The following is an 11,219-nucleotide window of genomic DNA, read 5'->3' as shown; positions in this document are numbered from 1 at the left end:
CTCGTATAGTTTAAATCCCAATAGTGTTTTAAGAGCTACTTTTGACTCGTATGCATGACAAGTTCTTCATCTACGACTTTTAACCTGATGGTTTTTTAACTAATCATGTGTAAAATGATTAGGACCTTTACATGTGATGCTTGCACTATGGATTTGTGAAAAAGTTGGTATTTTTTGGGTTTGGGAAATTGGATTCGGCTACGCATCGTCATCGTACGAGTCAAAAGGTTGAGCTTCATTCGCATAATTATTAAGCGGGATATGATTTGTATTTGATTGTCTGGAGTTATCTGAGAAGATATATACTGACACACTGTTTGTCTTGAATAAGTTTAAGTTTCTTCTTGTTGTTACACATAAATGACATCTTTTGAATACCTGTTATTAGTGGTTATTGGATGGTAAAGGAATTTAAAAATGTTGGAAGTGACATTTGATTTGAAGAATTCATGTTTCTTGTTGAAGATTTTTTTAACTTTTAAGTTTCCTTTTGTTGTTATACATAAATGACATGTTATTAATACCTGTTATTAGTGGTTATCGGATAATAAAGGAATTTAAAAGGAAAATTGGTTTTAAATAATCCCAACTATGGCCTATTGGTAAATATACATCCCAACTTTACACTTGCCTGCTGGCAGTACCAACTACCTGTGCATTTGTTTTTAATGGGCGGTGACTAACGGATGTTAACTCCGTTGGTCTTTGTCTGACGTGGCCATCCCGGTTGGCAAAATATTGATTACGTGGAACGCGACGTGGCGGCTGACTGTGTATTCTTCTTCTTCTTCTTCTTGGTCCAGTACCCCACCCCTACCCCTCGTTTCCCAGCGAGCCACCACAACCACCCCTCTCGGCGAGCCACCACCACAACCACCCTATCAGACACAATCTCTTCATTCTCTCAATTATCAGACACCAAACCAAACAAAACATCTTCACCTTCAACATTTCCCCCAAATCCACCCGATACGAAACCAATGACTCGACCGGCTTCGGGTGACCAAACTCAGTAACCCTAACATCTACCCGCTTTAAAATCGCAATGTAATCAACCCACGACGTTAATTTCACTCCAGTTTTCAAATCATGAGTCATAATCGAAACATTGCTAACCCTAGAAGACGAAATTGTGCATAAATTTGAACCAAACTCGACATTAACGAACTGGGTTTCATCCAATTGTTCAAAAGATACGTTTTTAGCTAATTTGGAAGCAAACCCAGATGGGATTATTACCAGTGAGATACGATTACCGATCTTGAACGTGAAGTTGGTTGAAAACGACGTCGTTGTGGTGGTGGCTCGCCAGGAGGGGTGGTTGTGGTGGCTCGCCGGGAAACGAGGGGTGGTAATAATAATAATAATAATAATAATACACAGTCAGCCGCCACGTCGCGTTCCACGTAATCAAGTTTTTGCCAACTGGGATTGCCACGTCAGACAAAGACTAACGGAGTTAACATCCGTTAGTCGCGGCCCGTTAAAAACAAATGCACAGGTAGTTGGTACTGCCAGCAGGCAAGTGTAAAGTTGAGATGAATATTCACCAATAGGTCATAGTTGGGATTATTTAAAACCAATTTTCCAATTTAAAAATGTTGGAAGTGATGTTTGATTCGAAGAATTCATGTTTCTTGTTGAAGTTTTTTGTTTAGGGATTGTGCTATGCCTTATAGATCTGGCCATTGGTGCGCTACTAAATGGCAAGATGGGATTTCATGGGAAAGTATCCCAATTATTATTCTTATTCATCTTTTGAGTTCATCCATATGTTGTCTTTGTTAGTTAGATAAGTTAAACCAAGAGATATATGTTCTATGTGTACTTTGAGCCCGATATTTTCAACATGTCTTGAAATATACAAAGTTAAAAACCTGATAAGTGATCGTCGTTTTACCTTTAATACGCTAATTATTCGTGGCGTGCATAAAGTATTTCATTTTATGTTAAAATGGATATATAAATCTCATGAGTTATCATTGTAGTCTATAGAGAGAGAATATTGTCAACACTCAAATCCTCATACAAGAAATATGATCCTTGTGGTTGTTGAGTTCGGAATTGGGCCAAGTGGGTTTGTAAACAATATTATCATTTTAATTTTCAAGTTTGGGCCAAGGTTGTTTTTTTGTTTTTTTTTTCTTGATAGCCAACAAAACTATATTAAACCAATAGGGACAAAAGTGCAAAACAAGTCAAACAAAGCAACGCCACCATTCCACCAATAAAGAAGAAAAAGCCAAACCACCATCATGGAACTAGAATTAAGTTTTTGATCAACATGAGTTCTACTTCTGGCCTTCTGGGGTCTAATAAAAATTTATATTTTAAAAAATGATTTTTTAACTACAGGCCAAATTTGAGTGATGTGTATAGTCAGTCTTTTCTGAATTTATTGCCTAAATTTAAATTTTGAACCAAATAGAAGGTCTTTGTACAGTCACAATCTTGATTACTTTATCAGTTATCTTATCATATCAGTAGATCTCGATTGCTAGTACAACTTTGTTCATAGTTCATACACATTTTTTCACACATTCAAAAAGTATATATTAGCATTACATTTCCCCCAACTAGTTTTTTTTTCGGGGTCCACAACTTATATAAAGAAAAAAAATATATATCTTAACAAGTTTGATTTAGTGATTAGTTTTAAAATATTTAATATATGTTAAACGTAAAAAAAAAAGGTTGTTAACTAAATATTAAGATTGACGACGTTATTAGGGATATCAAGATTGAAGACGTTATTGGGGATATAAAGTCTCTCGGCTTTTTGTTGGTCAAATATAGATAAAAAAAATAGGTTCTTAGATTAGTCAGGTTGGTGTAATTTTAAGCTTATGTAGGTTGTTTTGCTGTTTGATTGCTTTCCTCTGGGGTGTGGAGGTGGTCTTGTTGTCGCTTCCTTGTTTATAAAATACACAATTAATAAAAAAAACTATATAATAAGATGCATAATAAAGCGCCATTTATACAAAAAGGGTTTAAATTCTAAAGAAATGTATATAGTAGGAGTATTAGGAAAACCTTGTACATAGAAACTGTGCTTGGAGAAAGATAGTTTTGAATAATTTAGCAATTTAAATATAAAAAGTTAATGATCAAAAATGTTCATTTAACCGATCAATGTTGATAAAATATCTTTTAATTCAGAAATTTGGTTTTAAATAACTATAACCATGCTCTATTGATAAATAACAGTCTCAACATTACACTTGGTTGATGGTAATCCCAACTAAAGATGTATTTGTTTCTAACGATCCGCGATTAACAAATAACTAACTCCGCTAGTCAGTCTCTAACATGGGTATTTAAAGAGTTAATGACCAAAATGCTCATTTGATTAGTCAATGGTCAATATCAATAAACCATCTTTTAATCAATCAATTTTCAAAATATCCATCATAAATATTGTCGATTCAATCACTTTTTATTCATTCGTTAACGAAACTTTTAACCAACCAGATTATATCACACGCCATAAAACAATCAAATATATATATTTTTTAATTTCCCTAATCCAAAATTAATTACTTTTTGAGTCAAAAGAAAGAGACCCCACTGGCCCACCCCCACCTCACCTCGTAGTACATAGATTCTCCCCACTTCTACTACTTACTACTGTAGAATATAGATTACAAAGCTTCAGAATAAAAACACATACACACACCGTTACTTTCACTTCCACTTTTCCTTTTTACACATTCTTCAATATCTCAATGGCCCACGGATCTCCCACCACCACCATAGGCGAAGTTATAGACCACCCAGAAAACAAACACCTTTCACCTGCCGAAACAAAATCACTCCAAGACTTCAAAACCTTAATCCAACAATCCATAACCAACCAACACTTCACCTTTTTACAAAACCAATCACACATCTCCATCTGGGGCATACCCATATTACAAGACGACCGAACCGACGTCGTTTTACTCAAGTTCCTACAAGCACGAGACTTCAAACTCCAAGACTCATTCACCATGCTCAAAGACACCCTCCAATGGCGCCAAACATTCGACATTGAATCCTTAATACAACAAGACTTAAAGAATGATCTTGATCTTGAAAAAGTTGTGTTTAATCATGGGGTTGATAAGCAAGGACACCCGGTGTGTTATAACGTGTATGGTGAGTTTGAGAATAAAGAGTTGTATGAGAAATGGTTTTCTGATGGTGAGAAGAGGTTGAGGTTTTTGAGGTGGAGGATTCAGTTTCTTGAGAAGAGTATTAGGATGTTGGATTTTGGGCCTGGTGGGGTCAATACTGTTTTTCAGATTAATGATTTGAAGAACTCGCCCGGGCTAGCGAAGCGAGAGCTTCGGGTAGCCACTAGGCAAGCTTTGCAGATATTGCAGGATAATTACCCGGAGTTTGTGGAAAAACAAGTGAGTTTTAGTTTGGTTGTTTGATGTAGATGGTTTGGTTAGGCGGGTTTGATGAAAAAGAACCGGATCGGGTTGGTTGGGTTGACTGAACCGGTTGGTTGACGGTTCAGTTTTAACAGTTTTAATGGTTGTGGGTGAAAGAAAGTTATTTTTTTTTCAAAACCATATTTTTGAAGTTAATATATGTTTGTTTCAATTGAACAATTGGTTATTCTAAATTTCAAAACACCAAAAATGAATCATAATCATTCATTTTGTTTTGAGTAAACTGAAGTTTTCGTCCTAGTGGTTTGTCTAATTTTGCGGTTTTAGTCGGATAGTTTTAGATTTGTGATTTTTGTCCATGTGGTTTCATTTCACTTGCAATTAAACCCAAGTACACTAAACCCGTTAAGCCCATCACGTGAGGGGTTGTTTTGTCTTTTTTCTTCCCAAAAAATCTCTAGTCCTAATTTGCAAGCCCCTCACATGAGGGGTTGGGGTGTATTTGGAAAAAAAGACAAAGTTACCCCTAACGTGAGGGGCACGCTGATGGGTTTAATGACCAGACTTAACAGGGTTAGTGGGGTCGGGTTCAATTGCAAGTGAAATGAAATCACAAGGACGAAAATCACAAATTTGAAACTATTGAAATAAACCGCAGATTTAAACAAACCATATGGATAAAAACCACGCTTTTCTCTTTTGTTAAATAAAGTAAAACTATTTACTTGCAATTAAACACAAAAAATTTTGTTTTTACTTGCAATTAAACATGACCACACTGACCCGTTAACTCTGGGCGTTAAACCCATAAGCATGTGACTATATTCAGTGAATAAACTAATAGAAGAACACTAAAAGGACAATGAGTCAAATTGGGTTGAAAGATCCAAGATATACTTTTAATAACATTCTAACAATCTAGGAGTTTTTGTAACGATATTTAACATGTTAGTTATATATAATATAATATACAAACGAATTACCTTTTTAATACGTTAGACAACCCGTCCATTTTGCCACATCTACCATGTGCAATAAGTGTGTATGATTAATAATGTTTTTAACCTTTGAAGGTCTTCATCAATGCTCCTTGGTGGTATCTAGCTTTCTACACAATGATTAGCCCATTCATGACTCAAAGGACTAAGAGCAAGTTTGTATTCGCTAGCACCGCCAAGACACCCGAAACCCTTTTCAAGTAAGCTCTTATTTTTTATATATACATCTCGTTCATTCCTTAAAAATTAGAGATGGCAATTTTGACCCTGATTCGGGTGATATTTTATCTCTAATATGCCAAATAGGTAACAACATTACATAGTTAAAGAATTAACTAAAAAGAAAATGGGTCAATTCGGGTTATGTTAGATTCTTTTCTTTTCTTTTTAATAGATATGTGAATCCCGAGCATGTACCAGTTCAATATGGCGGGTTTAGTGTAGATTACTGTAATTGCAATCCAGAATTCACAATCAACGATCCAGCTTCAGTGATTACTATTAAACCAGCTACCAAACAGACCGTGGAGATTATAGTAAACGAGGTACGTTTTACATAAAAATGTTGTTTTGGATCCTTATGGTTGGTTAAATGGTCAATGTATAACAGAAATGCTTATTAGTATGGGAGCTACGCGTACTCGGTTGGGAGGTGAGTTATAGTGCTGAATTCGTGCCCAGCAACGAAAGCCATTACACCATAATTATTCAAAAGGCTAGAAAGATGAGTCCAGCTGACGAGCCGGTGATCAGTCATAGTTTCAAGATCAGTGAGCTTGGTAAGATACTTCTTAATGTTGACAACCCGACCTCGAAGAAGAAAACACTGCTTTATAGGTTCAAGGTGTGCCCTCTTGCTGAATAGAACAACTTACATCAAGGATCGATGGATAGATGATCGTGTGTTCGGGTTCTTTCTTTTTTTATTTATGGTTTTATTTGTTCTTTGTTGTAATTTGTATGGTATGACTTTGGCTACATGATGCTCTGTTTATGTTCAAGAGGCGTGTGATTTTTGTATTGATGTCTTTTGACATTCATGAAATTGTTGCTGATCAGTTTGATTACTTGTATGTCCCAATTCTTGTTTTTAATTGAATAGTATGTGATTCTAAGAATTGGAGTGTGAAGATTAAAGGGTCGTACGAGAGTTTCCTGTAGAGGAAACCATGAGACGCCGACCCATGTCCCAATGACCAATAATTGATTTACCGCGTTTTGGATCATAATGAACGACCATGAATCCATGATCCATCGCACTATGGACTCTTATCTCCGGTAAATATTTGGGGAGTGAACAAACATGTAAGGAAGTCTGCCTTTTCATGCATATTGATAAAGAAGTAATGTAACAAACAAGTATGTGAAGGACTTGGCTTATGCTTTTAATGCAAAGTTGTAAACTTAGTGACAAAAATACATTTATATACCTCTGTAAAGAGTAGGTTACAACAACCTTTGAACCTTGTAATAGAGGTGCACAAAAAACTCCTACCCGGAATAGGAAAAAAAATTGGAGCCGGTTTTTTTATACCCAAATCCGTACCCGACCCTACCCGTAGGGTACGGATAGGGTATGCATTTTAGTACCAAAACCTATACTCGACCGAACCTGATTCACAGGGTATTTGAAAAACTCGATTTGTGGAGTCATTACCCAGACCCGAACCGGGCCGGGTATTTGAAAAACTCGATTTGTGCACCTCCTGACCTCCACCTTATGACAAATAAAACTATTTTTAAAGAAAGTAACCCAACCCAATCCAAAGTATCCCAACCCAACCAATTTGTTTCTGGGTCAAAGTAATCACGATTCAGGCCCAATTAGGGTTTCACCTTCCTCTTATTAGATCAGTCATATAACAGCCCACTCTTTCTTCTGGAACTTGGTCGGCGCAGCTCTTAGGGTTCTACCGGAGGTAACGATCTTCGTTAGCCTCAATCTTACTGTTACGTTATCTGCATATATATCATCTTTCAATCGTTTAATCGGATCTGTACGCTTCATCTCTTCGTTAGATTCGAAGCAGATGACGATAAAATACAACTACATTCCATTTTTTTTGTATTGCTAGACATTTAATTTGCAATAAGTTAGCTACGTTAGTGTGTTTAATCTGATTATTCGTTATTGCTTCTGCAGAAGAGAGGTTTAAGGAAGGAAAACCTAACGGAAAATGAGGTATGTGTTTATATTCAGCTATTAGAGTTTTGATTTGTATTTAAATTGATATGTTATATGTATTTTATCTGATTTGTATGCATTTTGTTCCAGTTTTTATGATTTTTAATTTTAATTAATTGATTTTAACATGTATAATTATGCTTAGTAGTTAGTATATATATTAATAAGTTAGTATATATATTAATAAAATTATCTATAGCTATATGTATTTGTTAATTAGTTGATGAATCTGGTCTATTTTGGCAAACTAGGCTTGTAAATTGTAAAACATGAATGTGCTGAAATGGTTTATAAATTTTTACTTCAACTATTTTGTTTTTGTGACCGCTTATCGTTGTGGATGTGATTCATTTTATCTGAAGTTTGAGTATTTGATTTGGCAGTAAGCTTCAGAGTGAAGCTCTTTGGGAAGCCATTACCCAAATCACTACCGACGCTAAGGAGAAGAAGCGTAACTTCACTGAGACCATTGAGCTACAAATCGGGCTTAAGAACTACGACCCACAAAAGGACAAACGCTTCAGCGGTACCGTAAAGTTGCCTCACATTCCTCGTCCCAAATTGAAGGTTTGCATGCTTGGAGATGCTCAGCATGTGGAAGAGGTCATCACTTGACTACGTTTCGTTACGTGCAGATGTTTAGTTAATCAGGTATATATGTTTTGGGTTATAACAGATTTGTGTATGTTAATGCTTACAGGCTCAAAAGATTGGTCTTGAGTACATGGATGTTGAAGGGCTCAAGAAGCTCAACAAGAACAAGAAGCTTGTGAAGAAGCTTGCTAAGAAACACCAGGCTTTTTTGGCTTCTGAGTCTGTTATCAAGCAAATTCCCCGTTTGTTGGGCCCCGGTCTTAACAAGGCAGGTTTGTATCTGTACTCTGTAAGCTTGCAAACTTGTTGAATGTTTAACTTTAACCAGGCAAATGAGTGGACATGAACAGTTAAGCGACCAATGTTTTCTTGTTCATGTTCGTTTGTTTAGAAAATGAAAAGTTGTGTTTTTATATGTTGGTTCGTTAACGGTTTACAAACATAAACGGACAAACGTAATTGCACATTTACGAAGGAGCCTAACTGAGCTATCCAGTCAAAAATACTGGGAAGAACAATGTGTAGGCCTATAAAGTCTTAAATCAGACTAAATATTAATGGGCCAAAAAAATAAAATGAATATCATAACGAAGGTAAACAAACCAACTTAAACAAACGTTAGCGAATTTAAATGAACGGACGTAAATCAATGTACATGAACCTACATGAACGGATGACACATATGTTCATGGTCTATTGTTTATCTAAATGAACAAAATTTGTCACATTTGTTTTATAAATAAATGGAATATAAACGAACATTGCGCCAAACTGTTTTGCGCCAAACTGTTTATTCAGTGACTTGGTTTGTTTACAAGTCTATGTATTGGTGTATCAGTTAAACCCAACCCAAGTTTGGCTGAGTTAGTAAAATAACATGTTTTTACAACTTATTTCGTTAAAACGCGAGTTTAATTGTTTTGTTCATGCCACATTCTATGAAAGTTCCCAACACTTGTTAGCCACCAGGAATCCCTCGAGGCTAAGGTGAATGAAACCAAGGCGACAGTTAAGTTTCAACTGAAAAAGGTTTTGTGCATGGGAGTTGCCGTTGGTAACTGCAGCATGGAGGAGAAACAGATTTTCCAAAACGTGCAGATGAGCGTTAACTTTCTTGTTTCATTGTTGAAGAAGAACTGGCAGAATGTGAGTTATATTTTAATCAAATTTGGGTTAGTTTTCTTGATACCGCATTATGGTCCATGGATTGATGTTTGTGTTTATATTGTGTTTTCAGGTGAGATGCCTGTACTTGAAGACAACAATGGGAAAGCCGGTGCGCATCTTTTAGGTGTTGTCTGTTTTAAATTTGTTGTGAGGTTGATACTTGGAAGCATTTTTCTTTGACAGTGGGTGTCGGTTTTGACTTATGGTGGCTTGTTATCTTCTCGTATTAGTTGATGCTATGAACTTTATGTTTAATGGTTACTGGGATTTATTTGCGTTTTCTATTCTGTTTAGGATGTTACATGCCTTAAAAGGGTTTTTGCAATCAAAAATCTAAATTTTGAAAGCCATACCAGATCGGAAATTGGTTGCTGTATTGGTTCATTAGTAGGATCAGTCAGTATTGAAAGTTGTATATCGTTGTAATTACATGTAGGAATGTAAATAAGCAGTTAAGAATATATTAGAAAATGTAGGCTAAGATGTCAAACGTTAGGCTATGTGTTGTGGAGGGGCTACAAAATGGGGTGATTTGTAGACGTGCACAATTCGGGTTCACCTTGAAAACCCGAACCGGTTCGGAACCGGTTTTTTTCACCCCGGGTAGAGGTGCACAAACCGGTTTTTTTAAAAAAACCGGCTCGGTTATTAACCGGACCGGTTTTTTTTGGCCCGGAAAAAAACCGGTTCGGTTAATAACCGGACCGGTTAATAACCGGTTTTTTGCTGTCAAAACCCTAACCGGTTAGGACCGGTTTAGAAACCGGTTAGAACCGGTTAATAAACCGGTTTTTTTTTATTAACCGGTTTTTTTTTTTTTTTTTTTTTTTAAATTTCGCGGTTTCAAATACGAATATTTGTTTTTTATATTTTGTATTTAATGAAGACCATTATTTTTTCACAGTATAAACAAACCGGTAACTACAAGGCAAAACGGTAACTACAACCGAAAGACGTTATAACCGGTTAATATAGCCGGTTAATATAGCCGGTTTAGAATTTACCGGTTTAGAAACCGGTTAGAACCGGTTAATATAGCCATTATAAACCGTTTTTTTTATAAACCGGTTAACCGGTTTTTCCATAACCGGTTAATAAAAAAAACCGGTTTTTCCATTAACCGGTTCGTTAACCGGTTTTGGATCTAGAACTTGTAACCGAAAGACGAACCGGCGGTTTCTAAACCGGTCAAACCGGTTTTTAAAAAACCGGTTTTCGTAAAAACCGGTTTCCGGTTTAAACCGGTAAACCGGTTCCCCAACCGGTTTTTTTGGCCATCTCTAACCCCGGGTACAAAATGACACCGGTTCCAGTCAGGAACCGGTTCGGTTCCCGACCCGAACCGATGCCCAGAAATGCAAACTTTTAGGAACCGGGTAGGGTGAAACCGGAACCGGTTTTTACGTAAAAACCGGTTCCACCGGTTTTTTTTGAAATTTAAACATTATAGCCGTTAGGAACCGGTTCCAACGGCTATATAGCCGTTTTTGACCGTTGGAACCGGTTTTTTAACTATAAATAGGTTATCTTCTTTCTATAAATAGCAAGGTTTGTTTGTGTACTTGTTAAACCACTCCCAAAACTATAAAACACACTCCAAACCACAATTAACCTTAAACCGACAACAAATGGCAACCAATGATGACGTTGTTATGGTGATCGAAACAACAAGATGCCCCGATGTTTGGGTTCATTACGATTTGTGTCTCATGACCGACTCACATGAGTTGGCACGTTGCAAATATTGCTCGAAGTTTCTTAAAGCAGCGTCCAACTCGACATTATGAAAACATACGAATAAGTATTGTCGAGAGAAAAGAAGATTGGAAGCTAAAAAAACGGAAGTGGGAGAGTCGTCCGGCTAATTGGTGTCTAAAAAAACCGGTTCCAACGGCT

General features: G+C 36.5%; 2 protein-coding genes across 2 annotated transcripts; both read left to right on the top strand.

Moving 5' to 3' along the window:
* The first annotated feature begins 3,851 nt into the window (after positions 1 to 3,851).
* LOC143549004 (patellin-3-like) lies at positions 3,852 to 6,752 on the top strand. Its single transcript, XM_077040024.1, has 4 exons — positions 3,852 to 4,394; positions 5,453 to 5,577; positions 5,772 to 5,922; positions 5,988 to 6,752. The coding sequence occupies exons 1-4, from the start codon at positions 3,990 to 3,992 to the stop codon at positions 6,240 to 6,242; spliced, it is 936 nt and encodes a 311-aa protein (XP_076896139.1). The 5' UTR covers positions 3,852 to 3,989; the 3' UTR covers positions 6,243 to 6,752.
* Positions 6,753 to 7,539: 787 nt separating this feature from the next.
* On the top strand, positions 7,540 to 9,655 carry LOC143549005 (large ribosomal subunit protein uL1z-like). Its single transcript, XM_077040025.1, has 5 exons — positions 7,540 to 7,559; positions 7,946 to 8,165; positions 8,263 to 8,445; positions 9,102 to 9,302; positions 9,394 to 9,655. The coding sequence occupies exons 1-5, from the start codon at positions 7,555 to 7,557 to the stop codon at positions 9,445 to 9,447; spliced, it is 663 nt and encodes a 220-aa protein (XP_076896140.1). The 5' UTR covers positions 7,540 to 7,554; the 3' UTR covers positions 9,448 to 9,655.
* The last annotated feature ends 1,564 nt before the right edge of the window (positions 9,656 to 11,219 follow it).

This window comes from Bidens hawaiensis, unplaced genomic scaffold (assembly GCF_021521415.1).
Source record: "Bidens hawaiensis isolate Kalapana, Puna unplaced genomic scaffold, B.hawaiensis_p1.1 tig00015346_1, whole genome shotgun sequence".
Lineage (NCBI taxonomy): Eukaryota > Viridiplantae > Streptophyta > Magnoliopsida > Asterales > Asteraceae > Bidens > Bidens hawaiensis.
This window is presented reverse-complemented; position numbering and strand designations above follow the sequence as displayed.

What these genes read in the sequence shown, in the direction of transcription:
- LOC143549004 (XM_077040024.1), top strand. Translation starts at nt 3,990, where the DNA reads ATGCTCAAAGACACCCTCCAATGGCGCCAAACATTCGACATTGAATCC. An exon ending in CGGAGTTTGTGGAAAAACAA is followed by an intron (nt 4,395 to 5,452) that starts GTGAGTTTTAGT and finishes TAACCTTTGAAG; the next exon opens with GTCTTCATCAATGCTCCTTG. An exon ending in ACACCCGAAACCCTTTTCAA is followed by an intron (nt 5,578 to 5,771) that starts GTAAGCTCTTAT and finishes TCTTTTTAATAG; the next exon opens with ATATGTGAATCCCGAGCATG.
- LOC143549005 (XM_077040025.1), top strand. An exon ending in ATGCTCAGCATGTGGAAGAG is followed by an intron (nt 8,166 to 8,262) that starts GTCATCACTTGA and finishes TAATGCTTACAG; the next exon opens with GCTCAAAAGATTGGTCTTGA. An exon ending in CAGGTTTGTATCTGTACTCT is followed by an intron (nt 8,446 to 9,101) that starts GTAAGCTTGCAA and finishes ATTCTATGAAAG; the next exon opens with TTCCCAACACTTGTTAGCCA.